Here is an 18,983-nt window from a genome sequence, read left to right as displayed (position 1 = left end):
GTCGACAGCATCCAAGAAAGAATCGACATTATTAAAGAATCAGTCGATATATGTATTGACTCGCCCACATGAGCAATGAAGCCAACGTAAGATTCCTGATGGTATGTTCTTTTGCTGGTAGAAGTTGAGTGCGGTAAGTAACTACAGTATCGTGAAGTTACAGTTTCCACGCTATTTTGAAGTAAATAAACATCCGAAATTCGACGTAGTGTGAAATAAAACTACAAGCTTACTTGCTTTTGACTTAGTTTTTGAAACGTTAGTATTATTTATGGTGATTCAATACATGCTTAAATGAAATAAGAGCTAAAGATAACACACAAATCAACGCCCGTGGACGGAATTAAACCACAGTCCCACAGCTTCACATATTGGCCCTGAGCTCTGCCCTCCGGCAACTGAGGGTTGTGATGCGTTCCGATATAGCCCCCGGTAGGTATGCACACATGCGTACAGTGTGTCCAGCTGGGCAGCGTGGAGCCGTGGGAGAACGGTAGGTTATTTGTCTGCTGAAGTAGCTTACAAGTGAGCTGCGTCGCAGATATTGTGGAGATCGAGGAACGATGGGCTGGACAGTGACCAGGGTAGTATGCTTTAAAATGCTATGGATTGGTTCTGCACCACTTCAGCTTTTGACAACAGTACCGTAATAGTCGTAGCAGTCGTCCCAGCAGTCTTGGGGTAGTACGCTTGCTTCTTAGCCGAAGACCCCGGGTTTGATTCCCGGCCAGGACACGGACTTTTACCTGGATCTGAAAGCTGGTTCGAGGCCCACTCAGCCTACATGAGAACAATTGAGAAACTATCTGCGGTGAGGTAGTGGCCCCGGTGTAGAAAGTCAAGGATAACGAAGACACGTCATCTCGTAATCGGGCTGAGCAGCGGTCACTTGGTAGGCCAAGGCCCGTCACGGCTGTAGTGTCATGGTGGTGGTGGTCATGATCGTGGTCGTGGGGTGGGGGAGTTGGGGGTGTTGGTGGTTGGGGATACTCGTAGTTGTGAGATTAATAGCTTTATGTGAAGTGTATCGCCAGCCCAGAAACTTTCTACAGCTCACTGCTAGCCGTAGTTCTATACTTGACGGCTCTTGGCAGGAATCGGGTTAAGTAGAGACGTTAATTGAACCGTGTAATCTATTATTTTCAGAGTAACAGGCCATGTTCCAATTCTACAGATCATCCTCCTACCATAGGACATCCGTTTGAAAAAAATGATCCTCCAGAATAAATGCAATTTGAGCTTAATCCCTCACTTTGTAATTATTTGAAATCTTAACATGATAATAATTATTTCTAATATAATGAAATTGGAAATAAACTGTTTTTCTGACTTCACCGTGATGTAACAACTGAATGAGTTTTCAAATCCTCATAGCTTCGTCTAGTAATTAAATATGACATCTGATATATGTGAGATATTTTAAGGAATTAATATTATATTCGCCCATTTGCCTTTGGTGACCACCATTTTGAGACGGACAGAGTAGCCTGTGGTCTGACCGCCAACCTAAAGGACTCGTGTGACAAGTAAGGCATGGCAAAGGCTTGGAGCTACCCAAAGCTGACAGTTTGTTCTTGACTTAGTAAGTTAGCCATAATCCTCCCTTCAGTTTCTCTTTATCGTGGTTTCTGGAGAACACACGCTGTCACGTGACGTCAAAAGCTCTAGAACAATGGCAAACAAGTACGACGTAGAAAATATGAGAAGGGATCTGCTGTGTAATTGCTCACTTTAGACAAGCCCCTTCAGTCCAAGTACGCCTGACAATATCTTCAAAAATGTTTATTTCAAATTTGACACGAAACAATAACTGTAACAATATGCTTGAAAATAGCCTACCTACCTAAATCGAATGAAAAGGTCATTCTGGAATAACATTAGTCAATTGAAGTTTATCTAGGATAATACATGTCGTTTGATAAAATTGTGTAATGTAAATAGATAACTAACGTCATGTTCTCAGGGTATGTATCGAGACTCTGGTTCCAAAGTTACTAGGTTCGATTCCCGGCTAGCCAGAATTTCGATGTCTGACGTGAGGTCTGGAACTGAATGTAATCAGCCTTGGCTATCTTCGAAGTGTTCCCTCCAGGAAAAAGCTGATATTTAACTTAAAGCCACGGAGTTTCCAGACCCTGCCCTTGAAAGATCCTGTCATAAGAGATGACCGAACGTACGGCTCTGGATTTGGGAGAGTAGGTTGGTCATCGGTGGATTTCTAGCAGAGTTTGACATTGCTTGGATTTACTTGTGCCAGCCTCATCACTTCTATCTTTCCTATTCAACCGTCCTTGGTCAACTCTTGTTCTCTTCCGACCTTAACGGTATTAGGTTGCCGGGGTCCAGGGAGTCTTTCATTTTCACGCTCTTAATGGCTCTTCCTTCCTCATTCTTCAGAATGACGCCATCTTTCCCATGATTGGTGTTAAGAGAGGATGGTTGTCCATTTGTGCTTTCTCTTAAAAATCAGTGATGCCATGGAACTGAGGAAAGAAATGGAAAACTCTTATGGTCCTCATTTCTCTAGTATGCTTCTTCAGTGAGTGTTAATGACAGTTTATGGTGAAGCAGTTAGAAAACGGATTAGCCTTCGAACCGAGAACTACCGAGCTCGATAGCTGCAGTCGCTTAAGTGCGGCCAGTATCCAGTATTCGGGAGATAGTAGGTTCGAACCCCACTGTCGGCAGCCCTGAAAATGGTTTACCGTGGTTTACCACGGCCGCTTCCTTCCCACTCCTAGCCTTTCCCTGTCCCATCGTCGCCGCAAGACCTATCTGTGTCGGTGCGACGTAAAAAAAAAAACAAAAAAAAAACCCTAGAACTCAACGTTTACACAGAGCTGGGAAAAAGCGGTTTTGGACACGTCAGCTGTTGGGAAACACAGTTCAGCAGCTCATAACTCTTCGAGAGTTCAGTATAGTCTGTCCTCTTCCTGGTCTTTTATCCAATTTCTATGGAGTTGGCTGCGGTTTACGGCTGGATGACCTTCGCAATGCCCATATGTGTGGAGGGATGTAATCACTGTTGCGTGTGTCTGTAGTGGTTGGCAGTGTGCTGTGTTATGTGTAGATGAAGACGTGTGTATTGAGACGAACACATACATTCAGAAGCTAACAATACGCAGTTAAATTCCCGATCTGGAGGGGAATCGAATGCGTGGCCTCTGAAACGAAGACCGGTAAGCCAACCACTCAGGTAAGAAGCCGGACCAGCACAGTCACTTGCCCGAAACATTTCTTTCTTTCTTTCTTTCTTAAACCGTTTACCCTACAGGGTTGATTTTTCCCTTGGACTCAGCGAGGGATCCAACCTCTACCGCCTCAAGAGCAGTTCCTGGAGCGTGACATTGGTTGGAGATAAAACTTAGGAAGAGGACCAGTACCTCGCCCAGGCGAACTCACCTGCTATGCTCAACGGGGGCCTTGTGGGGGAATGGGAAATTTGTAAGGGATAGATAATAAAGAGGGAAGGAAACGACCGTGTCCTTAAGTTAGGTACCATCCTGGCATTTGCATGGAGGAGAAGTGGGAAACCACGAAAAAAACACTTCGAGGATGGATGATCCAATCAGTGCTACTGTATGGACCTGAAAATTGAGTCTTAACTAAGAAAATCTACCCATCTCTCATAACTCATAACATTTGAAAATAAAATTCTCAGGATAGGTTTGGGACATCCAGAAGAAAACAGTACCTGGATACGAACGACCTACATAGACTCTGATGTAAGCGTTACTATCTGGAGTAGACGTCTGAGATGCTTTGGACATAGCCTATTCTGCGAAATGATGATCTACAACAATAAGCCCCCTCCCATTTTTTGCTAGTGGCTTTACGTCGCTCCGATACAGATAGGTCTTACGGCGACGATGGGATAGGAAAGGGCCAGGAGTTGGAAGCGGCTGTGCCTGGTGTGAAAATTGGAAACCTCGTAAAACCATCTTCAGGGCTGCTGACAGTGGGATTCGAACCCACTATCTCCCGGATGCAAGCTCACAGCTGCGCGCCCCTAACCGCACGGCCAACTCGCTCGGTACACCAAGCCTTACTGGACAGCCAAGTCGTAAGAGACTCTGGGTAGACCGAGACTTCGAGAGAGGGATCAAACAGTAGAGGATCTTTAGGAAGTCAATGATCAATTTTGGACAACAGAAAATGACAAATGCCGGGCTGAGTGGCTCAGACGGTTGATGCGCTGGCCTTCTGACCCCAACTTGGCAGGTTCGATCCTGGCTCAGTCCGGTGGTTTTCGAAGGTGCTCACATACGTCAGCCTCGTGTCGGTAGATTTACTGGCGCGTAAAAGAACTCCTGCGAGACTAAATTCCGGCACCTCGGCGTCTCCGAAAACGGTAAAAGTAGTTAGTAGGACGTAGAGCAAATAACTTTAAAACATAACATTAAACATTATTAAAATGTCAAACACTTGTGGGCAAGGCTATATTTTAAATTGGCATGATTGTAAAATTGAAATTGAGAAAGTAAAATATTGCATATCATTGCAGACCACTTAAGGATCCGCTAATCTCACATAGAAAGACAGTGATTCAAAGAAAAATAGACCATACACATCCAGTCCATTCCGACTCATAGTGTGGTGAGAACTAAAGCGTTCCGCTGTACCTAACTTCTCCATTTTATACCTGGCCGCTTTAACTCTAGGATTTACTGTGGTTATAATGTCGGTTGTAGTCTGCGTGACGTCGAGAGCCATGTACCGACGAAAAGTTGAAAGTTTTCTAAACTGATTGATTTCATGACTGAAAATCGAATCTACATCCTCCTGTGAAAACCAAGCACACCAGTACTGATTTGCTTATGCAGGTTTTTTAGGATGATTCCAGTGGAAAAATGCTGATCTGAAGAACAAAGGAAGAAATGAAAAACATTTCGAAGTTTTTCATTCATAGCGGAACAAATCTGGTATGAAACTGAGGAGGATTCAGAACGCCCATCCAATAATTGAAATCGAGAAAGAAGGCTACTTCAAGAGCGGCTGAAGAGTCTGTTTGATTACTCTCTTAAGACCTCCGCATCACCGAGCTCGCAGCCTTAAGGAAACCATTCAAATAAGTAGGTTCTAAGAGTATGTCAACAAAAGGGAGAACATAGCAAGTGAACGATTATAACTTTGGCCTTAAGAACTATGAGCTGCCGGATTATTTACAAGATGGAGATTACATGGAAGAATGAGAAGTTCGGAACAAAATCAAAACCACAACTTTGAGTTCATGTTCCAGGGCTTTTAAGAGACAAAAATTTTCAAAAGTTTCAAAGACTATTGCACATTGTGAGGAACAACTTGAGAATGAAAACCTGAACAAAATCTTGAAGGAAAATTAAACGTTACTTGCTAAGTCCAGACAGAAAAGACGGGTATCTTACATTCAGAATGACGTGGGTTTGATTTCCTGTCAGCAAGTCATAACATTTCGAAAAAAAGACACACCGAGCTCGATAGCTGCAGTCGCTTAAGTGCGGCCAGTATCCAGTAATCGGGAGATAGTGGGTTCGAGCCCCACTGTCGGCAGCCCTGAAAATGGTTTTCCGTGGTTTCCCATTTTCACACCAGGCAAATGCCGGGGCTGTACCTTAATTAAGGCCACGGCCGCTTCCTTCCATTTTCTAGGCCTTTCCTATCCCATCGTCGCCATAAGACATATCTCTGTCGGTGCGACGTAAAGCAAATAGCAGCGAAAAAAGACTTCCTTCTAATATGTGCAATACCACATTTAATATGCCATTTTTCCATGAGCAATGAAAATGAAAGGCTCCCTAGGCCTCGTCAACCCAGTACTGAGGTAATGGGAAGAGAACAAGCTGCGAGAAGGGATTGGAGAGATGAAAGTGAGGAAGCCAGAAGGAAGTGGAAGCAGTGCTGGACTCCGCTAGACGTCTGTAGTCACCACTCTATGCACACAAGTAGCGAGTTTCTGCAGGGCAAGAAATCTCATGGCTGTTATTATGTCGTTATACGTAACAGAACACAAAATAATAGCTATTTTAAGATTCAAAAAGTAGACATTGAATGTATGGAGCAGCCTTCGGATTTTAACTGTCCTTTAATATAATAATAATAATAATAATAATAATAATAATAATAATAATAATAATAATAATAATAATAATAATAATGCCTGGCTCCATGGCTGAGCGATCAGCGTATTAGCCTTCGATTCTCGAGGTCCTGGGTTCGATTTCTGGCCGGACCGAGGGATTTAATTCTTAAATGTCTAATTCTTTTTGGCTCGAGGACTGGATGTTTCTGCTGTCCCCAATATTCCTAAAACAACAACACGTATTTTCCCACCACCCACCACATTCATAACGCATATCTTACAAGGGCTACATTAATAGTCACAGGAAATAACAATAATAATGAAATGAAATGGCGTATGGCTTTTAGTGCCGGGAGATCTCAGGACGGGTTCGGCTCGCCAGGTGCAGGTATTTTGATTTGACACCCGTAGGCGACCTGCGCGTCGTGATGAGGATGAAATTATGGTGAAGACAACACATACACCTAGCCCCCGTGCCAGGGAAGTTAACCAATGATTGTTAAAATTCCCGACCCTGCCGGGAATCGAACCGGGGCCCCTGTGACCAAAGGCCAGCACGCTAACCATTTAGCTATGGAGCCGGACACAATAATAATAATAATAATAATAATAATAATAATAATAATAATAATAATAATAATAATAATAATAATAATAATAATAATAATAATAATAATAATAATAATTTTATTCTCACTTGTTTAATGTTGTTGTAACAAGTTTTAGCAAAGTTATGAAGTCCTGATCTATTATTCTCATTTATTGGCCGATTTTTAAAACTGCACTTTTACAGACCGCTGCTAATTTCTTAACGAAGTGCAGATATTTATGTTTCGTGTGACTATTACAGCTCTATTGTAGCTTTTTTTTGCTAGTAGTATTTCAACATTGCACTAACAATCGAAGGTTTTCGCAAGGATGGGAAAGGGCTAGAACTGGAAAGATAGCAGCCGTGGCCTTAATTAAGGTACAGCCCCAGCATTTGCCTGGTGTGAAAATGGGAAACGTCAGAAAAACATTTTGAAGGCTGCCGACGGTGGAATTCGAACCCACCATCTCCCGAATGCAAGGTCACAGCTACGCGATCGTAAGAGCATGGCCAACTTGTTCGTTATTCGAACTTTCTCTGTCACATATATCGTTATATAGTTTAGACCTTTCTCTCTGGTAAACTAATTATATTTTCATGTTGTGTTAAATCGATGTAGAATAACTCAGCAAGGAATATGTCCTTAAAAAGATGCATATTGAGCTACATTAATACTGTATACATTTGTTATGTTGTTATAAAATGCAATGAAATAAGTTGAAACCTAAAGGGAAGATAATAATAATAATAATAATAATAATAATAATAATAATAATAATAATAATAATAATAATAATAGAGAGAGAAGCAGGGATGAAGAACACTCAAATATGAAAGTGAAAAAAACGTTAATAATAGAAACAATATATGAATGCAGGATGTGACACAGAATAAACACTAGCGCTAGACCTAGGCAATTAAAATATCTGTGAAGCAGTGAGATAAGATAAATATAAATTTCCACTTCTCATCTCAACACTTTTGAATGAAGGTGAGGAAATACAGTAAATTAAAATGTCCCATCCCTGTGGCCATCTCTTCTGCTACTATATCCGGTAACACAAAATAATCATCGTGTGATGATTGGTTTCGATATTCCACTTAAGGGGCATTTCTTATATCGTCTCTTGGTAGTGAGTTGTTCAACTTACGAAGAACCTTTCACTCTGCTACTGAAGACTATGGCAGCTAAATCCACGTTCCATGACTACCGGACGTTTTGATATCTCGAAATTGAACTGAAATTATTTTTTGAGTCTTGGGGTGGAAGCACGTCATAAATACTTAGACCTATGCATTGCATTTATTCCTCAAAAGCCCCACATTTGAACGAAAGATAAAAGTGATATGCCGTTTTAGGTCATTTTTAGGCGCGTGATTTCTACGAATTCTGGACGCAGCGTTTGTAGAATAGTGTTCAAATTATCCATTTTTAAGATTAGAATCGTATTTATTTTGCTTGTGCTGACTTCTTTGTTATAAGATTTGTAATTTACATATATTCGACTTCTGTAAATATATCTTTACCGCCATTTAATCAGGCAGGTACAGAAAGAAGAAAGTACTTTGATGAGAAAGGAACTCTCACACTGCCGTAGACCACAAGTCAGTGTTCGCAAATGCCTTGTAACTTTTTCTAATTTACCGACGAAGGATCGAGTGCTGTTTGGTTCTGTACAGTAATGAAAATAACCGAGATCTAGCTTTTGTGATAAATAGTTTGTTACTTCACTGATCTGTTTCAGAATGGTCCTTGACTTTGATGGTATGAACGTAGCAAACGTACGTGCCACACTAATAACATATTTTATGCCGCCAGTTCTTGATACGAGTGGTGTGCACGTGTCATTCATACGGTCGGTTGGTGTATGCATTGCAGTGGGCTTAACAGACTGATATGTAATAGCACCTTGTGACTTGGTGAGGGAAATAACGAGGAATTACGCTACGTATGACAATTGATAGTGAAGCTGTTGAGGATCTGACCATACTTCAGGCAGATGATTCAGTATGTTTACATTCAGCAGTGAGTATTTCACTTCCGTCTGACGTAGTTGGCTCTTAGGCCTACACCGTTTCCATGCAAAGACAGAAAGGAAAAGTAGGGAAAACTATTACAAAAGCGTAATATATGTAGCAATTATTATACAAATAAACTCGTGGATGAAAGGTTCAGATGATAAAATCACCAACATTCTGAGCCCAAGTTGGCGGGTTCATCCCACCTCAGTCCATTGGTACTTGAAATACGTTACCGTGTGTCGGTAGATTTCCTGAAACGTAAAAGAAGTCTTGGAGGTCAAAATTCTGGCATCATGGCGTCTCAGAAAACCGTGAAAGAAGTTAGCGGGACGTAACCAATATTGTTATTATTATGAAAACCGTAGGGTAATAGTCTATTAGGACCTTCGTTTCCAAATAATACCCATGGTATCCCCTTTCTGCCGTAAGAGGCGACTAAAAGGGGTCCCAGGGGCTCTGCACTTTGGAGGCCTGCAGATTACGAGGTGTCGTGTGGTCAGCACGACGAATCTTCTCGGCCGTTATTCTTGGATTTCTAGACCGGGGCCGCTATCTCACCGTCAGATAGCTCCTCAATTCTAATCCCGTAGGCTGAGCTGACCTCGAACCAGCCCTCATATCCAGGTAAAAATTCCTGACCTGGTCGGGAATCGAACCCGCGGCCTCCACGTAAGAGGCAAGCACGCTACCCCTACACCACGGGGATAGGCCTCAGTTATATTAATTAAAACGAGGAGTAACCGGGTGACAATCTCACTAGCACGAATGTTCTACCCTCTATAGCTATCCACAAATCACAAATTAGCGAGGCATCAGTGTATAGGTCCGCCTCTGTGGTGTAGTGGTTAGCGTGATTAGCTGCCACCCCCGGAGGTCCGGGTTCGATTCCCGGCTCTGCCACGAAAATTTGAAAAGTGGTACGAGGGCTGGAACGGGGTCCACTCAGCCTCGGGAGGTCAACTGAGTAAAGGTGGGTTCGATTCCCACCTCAGCCATCCTGGAAGTGGTTTTCTGTGGTTTCCCAATTCTCCTCCAGGCGAATGCCGGGATGGTACCTAACTTAAGGCCACGGCCGCTTCCTTCCCTCTTCCTTGTCTATCCCTTCCAATCTTCCCATCCCTCCACAAGGCCCCTGTTCAGCATAGCAGGTGAGGCCGCCTGGGCGAGGTACTGGTCATACTCCCCAGTTGTATCCCCCGACCAAGAGTCTGAAGCTCCAGGACACTGCCCTTGAGGCGGTAGAGGTGGGATCCCTCGCTGAGTCCGAGGGAAAAACCGAACCTGGAGGGTAAACAGATGATGATGATGATGATCAGTGCATAGCCTAATACCTATCTACGGCATACCAATTTTTTTTTCCAACCAGGACTTATGTTTCCTTATTTGAAGTATCCTTTTACCCCTGCATTTCCCCCCAAAACAACGATATGAGAAGTTGAACTAGATGAAATTAGATTTTTAAAAACTTTAATCTTGGTCTATATTGATCCTTTCAGAAACGATGGTAGGAGAAACTACTAACTTCATAGAATGTTAACAGGGGAATAAATGAGTATTTTTATTAGACTATGTCTGGAACAGTTATGAATTCGTATCTACAAGATAAAACAAAACCCATCTTCATCACATTTATGGAATCGTGCAAGGTACTTGACTTCGCCTCTCAGCGAGATGGAGTAGCCAGCTCTACTCCGGGTTGCATTTGTACCCCCAGACCTACTGTGACTCTTATTTTCTATTATAAGCTGAAAGAAATGGAAATGCCGGTAGAATAATCGTTTATATCCTTTCCGACTTGGCATCGAAGCCGTACCCATCCGTTAAGGTAGATATCCAGCTATGAATTCCTCAATCATTTTGTGTGAAGATGTTTCCACTCCCCACAATAATGTTAAAAATTTACAACTGTATTGCCTTGCATTCAATTTAGTACATGAGAAACGAAGAAATTTTTGAACTGACCTGATAATGCACTAGATGATAATAATTCTAAGTTTAAGAAGATTGGAACTCGAAATGGAATGCATCGAATGGAAAACTACCCGAAATTAAAATATGAAATTTAGAAATAAGAATTTTATACAGTTTCTGTCGTTTCTTCTAGCACAAAAATACACACATCCATGCATACAAACATCTTCAATATAGACTGTTCTGCTATCTGACGTTCAGTCTGCAAGCCTTTGTGAATTAACTACGCAACTCTATAACTGTCTGTTTGTAACTAACTCTGTGGTCTTGTTTTGTTCCACACCTCTTACCTTTAAATCATGAGCCCTTTCAAGGCCAGAATTTTTACTCACGAGTTGAGAAATATTTTCAAAAAAAAAAATCGTAAGCATGAACAAATATTTTCATTTTTCTATTGATGCATATAATTTATCTCTATTTTACAGAGAAGAGGCTATATACGGTGTATTTGCCTTATTTTAATCACTTATGAATATGTAATGTAAAGAAGATAAGTCATATCAGAAAAATATCTGAAAAATGAAAACCTACAATCTGTTTTCCAGTCAGTGACCGGGTCAGGGATGGAATGAATTAAGCCCCCATCTTGCGGCGAGGATAGGAATCGTGCCGGCTGCCGAAGCCTGTCGTACTCCTCTGGGGCAATGATTGATGACTAACAGAGGAAATTGAATGATATTGGAGAGTGTTGCTGGAATGAAAGTTGACAGGGAAAACCGGAGAACCCGGAGATAAACCTGTCCCGCCTCCGCTTTGTCCAGCACAAATCTCATATGGAGTGACCGTGATTTGAACCACGGAAGCCAGCGGTGAGAGGCCGACGCGCTGCCGCCTGAGCCTCGGAGGCTACATCTTAGAAAAATATCTATTGTATCATATTAAATAACATTTAAAGCGCTAGAGAAAAGTACAAATGTGCTGTATGTAACAGTGGACAATGGGTCTGAATGGGTGTAAAACCGGGTCTCACCATCGTTACCTTGCTCTCTCTGCCTCTATTACCCTCTATGTCCGAGCATGATTCTCTTCGGTAACCTATTCTTCACGATTTGCCTCACCTGGCCCCACCACCGAATCCGAATCCAGCCCATACGCAAAGCTTCATCCATAGAGTTCATTCCTGACAACCTTTATCACCACATTGTGTGTATCCACCTGCCATTGTTTTTACCTGTTGTTTATCCATTAGCGATTATTCTTGTTATTTTAATAGCACAAAAAACAGAGCAAGTTAGCTGTACGATTCGCATCGTGTAGCTGTTGTCTTGTATTCGGGAGATGGTGAATTCGAACCCGAATGTAGGTAGCCCTGAAAATGTTTGTCCACGGTTTCCCGTTTACACATCAGACAGGTGTACCTTAATAAGGTCACGTTCGCTTCCTTTCGAGTCCGACGCCTGTCCTGTATTATCGTTGCCATAACCCCTGCCTGAGACGGTGGGACGTAAACAATACCAATATAAACATTCATAGCACAAAAACTTAACTGTACGACCATAATTCTCTCGAAGCATGTCATCCGAGAGAACGATAAAGTAATGATAGTGGTGCAACTGACCTGTAGGGGGCAGCGTGGCTGATCGGGGCCAAGAGAGCCAACAAGACGAAGAGGGCCAGAAGGCTGGCGGCCAGACGTGAACTGCTGCTCATGGTTGCTGCTACCTGTGGACAGATGAAGACGAGAGCGCTCTCTAGTGTCTGTAGCTCTGATGTACCGCGAGTAACTGTCCGGGCTCCACTGCGCGCCGCTATATATTAACACACCGCGCCGGCTTGGTGACGGAAGCGAGTGGGGGAGGATTGTGGAGAACACATTTCGCCTATCCAGACTCCCTTTGAACTTGACCTTTCTTCACAACCTCCCATTTTAGAAGGGGAGTCACTCTTAACCTCACAAAATATCTCCGCAAAACCACTGAGGATACTGTTCCTATATTGCTATCTTTTCACCATTGGACCATGGGCCGAATTCCGGTCAATGCATCCGAAATTCTCAAAATGAAGCTGCCTCTGTGGATCAGTGGTAGAGTGTCGGCCTCCGGATTGCAAGATAGCGGGTTCAAACTGGGCAGAGGTAGTCGGATTTTTGAAGGGCGGAAAAAAGTCCATTCGACACTCCATGTCGTACGATGTCGGCATGTAAAAGATCTCTGGTGACACATTTGGTGTTTACCGAACAAAATTAATTTAATCTCAGCCATAGACGCCCAAGAGAGTTTCGGTTGACTCTGTCTGCCATCTAGTGCACCTAGAGTAAAACGGAACGTCGAAATTGACGAGCAGACAGCCAGATGGCGTCAAATTAAAATGTCTGCATACGGTAGCTGAGGCCATACGATTATTATTATTATTATTATTATTATTATTATTATTATTATTATTATTATTATTATTATTATTATTATTATTATTATTATTATTATTATTATTATTATTATTATTATTCTCAAAATTAAATGTGATGTAATTCTTGGTAGAAATTAATTGCTGTTTTATACCTGATAGGTTTGGACAGTGCGACTTATTAAGTCACGAGGAGTTATGGACTTCAGTTCGGCTTCTTGGTTGAAGGGTTCACCTCATGACTTTCAGTTCCGGGGGTCCTGGATTTAGATTCTCGGCCTGGTCAGCGATCTTTAACTACGTACGGTGAATTTCACTGACTCAAGGACTGAGTGTTTGTGTTTACCCGAACACAGTTCTCTTCACATGCACACCACACTATCAACCGCCACAGAAAGGCGCAATAGTGAATACATTCCTCCATATAGGGTTGGCGTATTGAAGGGCATCCGACCGTAACACTGGTCTAAGTCGACATGTAAGACATTTCGAACCCGTGGCTCCCCCTTCTCGAGAGCGGAAAAAGCGGCAGCAGCAGCAGCAGCAGAAGAAGAAGAAGAAGAAGAAGAAGAAGAAGAAGAAGAAGAGTTATGACTTTTTTTAGTGGTTTGAAGTTGCACTATTTCTGACAGATTGCAAAGGAAAGAGCTAAGAATAGGGAAAGGAGCATCTGAGGCTTTAATTAAGGTACATCCTAGTGTAAAAATAGGAAGCGACGGAAAACCATATTCAGGACTATCCATAGTGGAGTTAGATTGTTACAGCTACAACGCAGCTAACTCGCTTGGTCTATGAACTTCCCCTTCTGTAAATATACGGGGTGTAACAAAAAAGGCATGGCCAAACTTTGGAGACACATTCCTCAGACACAGAAGAAGAAAATATGTTGTAAGGACATGGGCTCGCAAATGCTTTATTTCCATGTTAGCATTGATACTGTATATGCATAAACTCGACGCCGCATTGCTTCCAGGTGCAGCGAGTTGCATGTTCCAATGCTAACGGAGGGCATTTGTAACATTTCATGTAAGAAAGATTTTCGTGTGGTATGCTGATACGTGTTTCCCACGGTCAATGTAATATATAAAGTTGTAGGAAACGAACATGGAAATAAAACGTTTCCAGGTTCACGTCCATATAACACATTTCCTTCTTCTGCGCGTGAGGAACGTGTCCTCTAAAAGCTAGGCCTGCCTTAGCGTTACATTCTGTACATGATGGAGTGAGAAGGATAAGGACGATACATTTTTCTGCAGTTACGTGTTTTATTAGATTGTGAAAGATTCTGACGGAAAATAAGTGGAAGCGATCGATTTCTGGTCAAACCTGTTTCAAAAATGTCAAAAACATATCGGATGTAAGGCTTTTCAGGCGTTTGCTCTATTAACCAGCGTTTCGTCTTAGGTCTGACACTAGACTCATCAGACGCTGGGGTGTATGCAGGTGAACTTATCAGGAGCCCTTATAAGAGGCACAGTCTGATTACTGCATACGGGAGATAAATCTCCACAATGGAATTATTGCCCGCCTAGCAATTCCGAATGGAAAATTCTAAATTCCCATGGAGGGAATTAGATATTTTTCACCAATAGAGCATGTCAAAAATGTCAGAAACATATCATCCCTCCATGGGAATTTAGAATTTTCCAAACCTGTTTCATTTCGAGTTCAATTTCCATCAGGAGGCGATGAAATGATCCACCTGCATCATTCGACTAGTGGAGTGCATGTTTCTGCGGAAGAGTTGTCTTTCTTTATGTCAGTGTAATAAACGATGATAATCGTGAATGTTTTCCTCAGTATTTCTCCCACGATACTTCTTAGACATTATTTGGAGGAATGCTGATTGGCTGTGCTTTGAATTTCAATCTTGAAAAAATCTAATTCTATATAAAATAATATTTTGTTTTTCTTATAAGTGGAACTGAATTAGCTTAGATTAAAACTGTTATAATCGGGGGCGGTGCGTCATTAAGGCCTAAAGGGACTTAGCCCCACCAGATTTTCGGACATAAAGACTTTGGAAATGTTATATTAATCATATTTTAGATAATTAATTTAATGAGACCACTGTTCTGAAGTAATTAATGATATGAGAAAATGAAAGTATGATTGTACTATGTGTTTTCTAGGCTACGTTTATCCTGACACTGGGGCTAATTCGCTCTCACTTCTCACAGTGAGTATTGTTGACTGTTTTGAAGATCAGTGAACCTTTGAGGGAGTGAAAGTTTCAACACATTTTAAAATGTCAAGCTAGGGGCTAGCTTTGACATGCCCACAATAAAAAAGGACAATGTAGACGGAGTTGTAACGGCGGTTGTTATGGCGATGTTATTGCAAACTCACTTATATTCTTCTAACCTCATGTAACATGTCCTTGTGATCATTCACAGAGAGCTTTCGACACGTTGCGAATTTTAGTTTACAGTTCGCTTTCAGCAGTTGCGTGGTGGAGAACATAAGTTCTGGATAGTTTTTGTTCAACAGTGATTAGTATGTAGCGTTTAAAATAGTGAATAGTTTGCACCGCAGAAGAATCGACGAGCGTAGTTCCTTTATAAATTCGGTACGCTCTCACTTTTAACATATTTTATTATTAGCATGCATTAGAATCAAGCATGATTAACTGTACTGTGTCCGACTCGTTGGCTGAACGGTCAGCGTACTGGCCTTCGGTTCTGAGGGTCTTGGGTTCGATTCCCGGCCGGGTCGGGGATTTTAACCTTAATTGGTTAATTCCAATGGCACGGGGGCTGAGTGTATGTGTTGTCTTCATCATCATTTCATCATCATTACGACGCGCAGGTCGCCTACGGGTGTCAAATAGAAAGACCTGCACCTGGCGAGCCGAACCCCTCCTGGGATATCCCGGCACTAAAAGCCACACGACATTTCATTTCAACTGTACTGTTACTGCCAGTAAAAGTGTAATGACAAGGCTTAATATGATTGTATATACAACAGCAGAAGAAACAAAAACTGCATTAATAATAATACCCTCATTAGCTCCAGCTGCCATTTGAGCTACGAGCCGCTACTGGTTATGATTTTTTAACGTATGACAAGGAACTAAACGAGGCCTCAGACCTTGTTACAAGTGGAGGATTGTGGATGCGTTTGGTTAATTCAGAGAGGCTTGCAGACTTGAACGCTAAAAGGCATAACGGTCTATAATAAACATCAATGTATGTATGTATGTATGTATGTATGTATGTATGTATGTATGTATGTATGTATGTATGTATGTATGTATGCATGTATGTTTGTGTGACATTTATACATGTATTGTGCATTGGAACATTTTTGGAATTACTGTGTTGTTGTTTCTTGTAAGAGATATGGGACATCGTGATCATCAGTCTCATGTGCTTAGTGCATGTGAAGTCTCATGACTTGTTTAGCTGTAATATTTATACTGGCATGTCGCATTATTGTAATTCATTGAGGCTATGATTGGGAAGAAAGCCGAAAGATTAGGTTTGGGCTGCCATCATTACATTCACCTAGGGGTAAAGTGGGGAACCGAGCGAGTTGGCTGCGTGATCCGAGTCACGTAACTGTTTGCATTCGGGAAATTGTGGTTTGAAACACTACTGTCGGCAGCACTGAAGATAGTTTTCCGTGGTTTCTCATTTTCACATCAAACGAATGCTGTCTGGGAATGTACCTTAAGGCCACCGTCCCTTCCTCCCAGTCCTAGCCATGTCCTATCCCATCGTTACCATAAGACCTGTCTGAGTCAATAAACCATTAAACCAATAATACAATCGATAAAGTGGGAAGTACTGGAAACCATCTTATATGAAGTAATTTATTCACTATTCCGTGTTTTTGTGGTGGTTGGAAGTGTCAACAATATCAAGAAGTGAGTATTAAACCGATAACAAATATGTAGCCCCCGAGTCAAAGGAATGAACCAAATATCTCCAGTCCAACCGGTAATTGAACCCAGGTCCGTGGCATTGTAATAATTGTGTTAACCTGATGCACGAATCGAAACCTGACCAACCGTATGTGAAGCAACTATATGAAATTGTTGATGAATGAATCAGTGTAAGAGGTGTTTCTTTCGAAGTTACCCGGTCAAACAAGCCAAGTAATAGGGTAGAGGATGTCATCAATGGGCTGTTGCACCAAGGATTTATGCTAACGAAGTTGTCAACCATATGCCTACAGAAGGATAAGAATAAGGGGAAGAATTCCAATCCATTGAAGAATGGAGTGTTGAGATAAAGGAAAAGAACGACCATAAAATGTGGGCAATTGGAGGACTCCGTACTCTTCGCACGCCGTTAAAACAAGTACAACCGAGCTCAATAGCTGCAGTCGCTTACGTGCGGCCAGAATCCAGTACTCAGGAGATAGTGGGTTCGAACTCGACTGTCGGCAGTCCTGAAGATGGTTTTCCGTATTTTCCCATTTTCACACCAAGCAAATGCTGGGGCTGTACCTTAATTAAGGCCACGGCCGCTTCGTTCCCATGCCTAGCCATTTCCTGTCCCATCATCGCCATAAGACCTACTGTATCTGTGTCGGTGCGACGTAAAGCAACTGGCAAAAAATGATAAAAAATAAATAAAAAAGTACAGTGGAACCTCGATATCTCGAGTCATCTTGGGAGCCAAATTTTATTTTGAGTTAACAAAGTTTTGAGATATAAAGAGTACCGTTTGAGCATGTATAGCACATAATTGAATCATACGTATCTACTGGCTTATACTGAGTACATTATTTTTAACAGTATTTAAAAATATTCGAACAAACTCTATTTCATGGCATCACCCTTATTATAGTAACTTTCTAGAAGACAGGATACAGCACATACAGTAGTGAAACAAGAAACGTACCTCGGTTAACACCTTTGGAAAAAATCCAACAGTCTCTTCTGTTTGTTTCATCATCATCATCTGTTTACCCTCCAGGGTCGATTTTCCCTCGGACTTAGCGAGGGATCCCACCTCTACCGCCTCAAGGGCAGTGTCCTGGAGCTTCAGACTCTTGGTCGGGGGTACAACTGGGGAGTATGACCAGTACCTCGCCCAGGCGGCCTCACCTGCTATGCTGAACAGGGGCCTTGTGGAGGGATGGGAAGATTGGAAGGGATAGGCAAGGAAGAGGGAAGGAAGCGGCCGTGGCCTTAAGTTAGGTACCATCCCGGCATTCGCCTGGAGGAGAAGTGGGAAACCACGGAAAACCACTTCCAGGATGGCTGAGGTGGGAATCGAACCCACCTCTACTCAGTTGACCTGCCGAGGCTGAGTAGACCTCGTTCCAGCCCTCGTACCACTTTTCAAATTTCGTGGCAGAGCCGGGAATCGAACCCGGACCTCCGGGGGTGGCAGCTAATCACGCCAACCACTACACCACAGAGGCGGACTCCGTTTGTTTCTATTAACCTTTCCTCCCTTCACGTTGAAACTTCTCGTCAATACCACGCAGCCGAGATTCGTAAATGAAGATTGTCATCTCTCACTTCAGGGGTTGCTTTCGTACGTGACTGATAATTGATTCACAGCCGAGAAACAGCGAGGCTTCGCCGATTTTTGGATCATTAGAAATTTTAGTTTTTCGGTTCGCGTCATATTAGCTCCCAGCATCACTGTAAATCTTCTATTCTGGGTGATTTCCGACAAAAGAGTAGCGTTACAAAAATGTTGCAAAGTTTGGGTTGGGAAGAATTGAGAGAAAGAAGAAGAGCTGCTCGACTAAGTGGTATGTTCCGAGCTGTCAGCGGAGAGATGGCGTGGAATGACATTAGTAGACGAATAAGTTTGAGTGGCGTTTATAAAAGTAGGAAAGATGACAATATGAAGACAAAGTTGGAATTCAAGAGGAGAAACTGGGGCAAATATTCATTTATAGGAAGGGGAGTTAGGGATTGGAATAACTTACCAAGGGAGATGTTCAATAAATTTCCAATTTCTTTGAAATCATTTAGGAAAAGGCTAGGAAAACAAGAGATAGGGAATCTGCCACCTGGGCGACTGCCCTAAAGGC

At 42.3% G+C, this 18,983-nt stretch overlaps 1 protein-coding gene across 1 annotated transcript in view; it reads right to left on the bottom strand.

Annotated features, from left to right (window-relative positions):
• The window catches only part of LOC136865462 (uncharacterized), an 84,221-nt gene extending 71,866 nt beyond the window's left edge, over nucleotides 1-12,355 (bottom strand). The window contains exon 1 of the mRNA XM_067142408.2: nucleotides 12,199-12,355. Within this exon, the coding sequence (XP_066998509.2) occupies nucleotides 12,199-12,290 (92 nt within the window). The 5' untranslated portion in view covers nucleotides 12,291-12,355. The remainder of the gene's footprint in view (nucleotides 1-12,198) is intronic.
• Between the last annotated feature and the right edge of the window lie 6,628 nt (nucleotides 12,356-18,983).

This window comes from Anabrus simplex, chromosome 1, assembly GCF_040414725.1.
Source record: "Anabrus simplex isolate iqAnaSimp1 chromosome 1, ASM4041472v1, whole genome shotgun sequence".
In the NCBI taxonomy this organism is placed as follows: domain Eukaryota; kingdom Metazoa; phylum Arthropoda; class Insecta; order Orthoptera; family Tettigoniidae; genus Anabrus; species Anabrus simplex.
The sequence above is the reverse complement of the archived record's forward strand: the minus strand, read 5'-3'. Positions and strand labels throughout refer to the sequence as shown.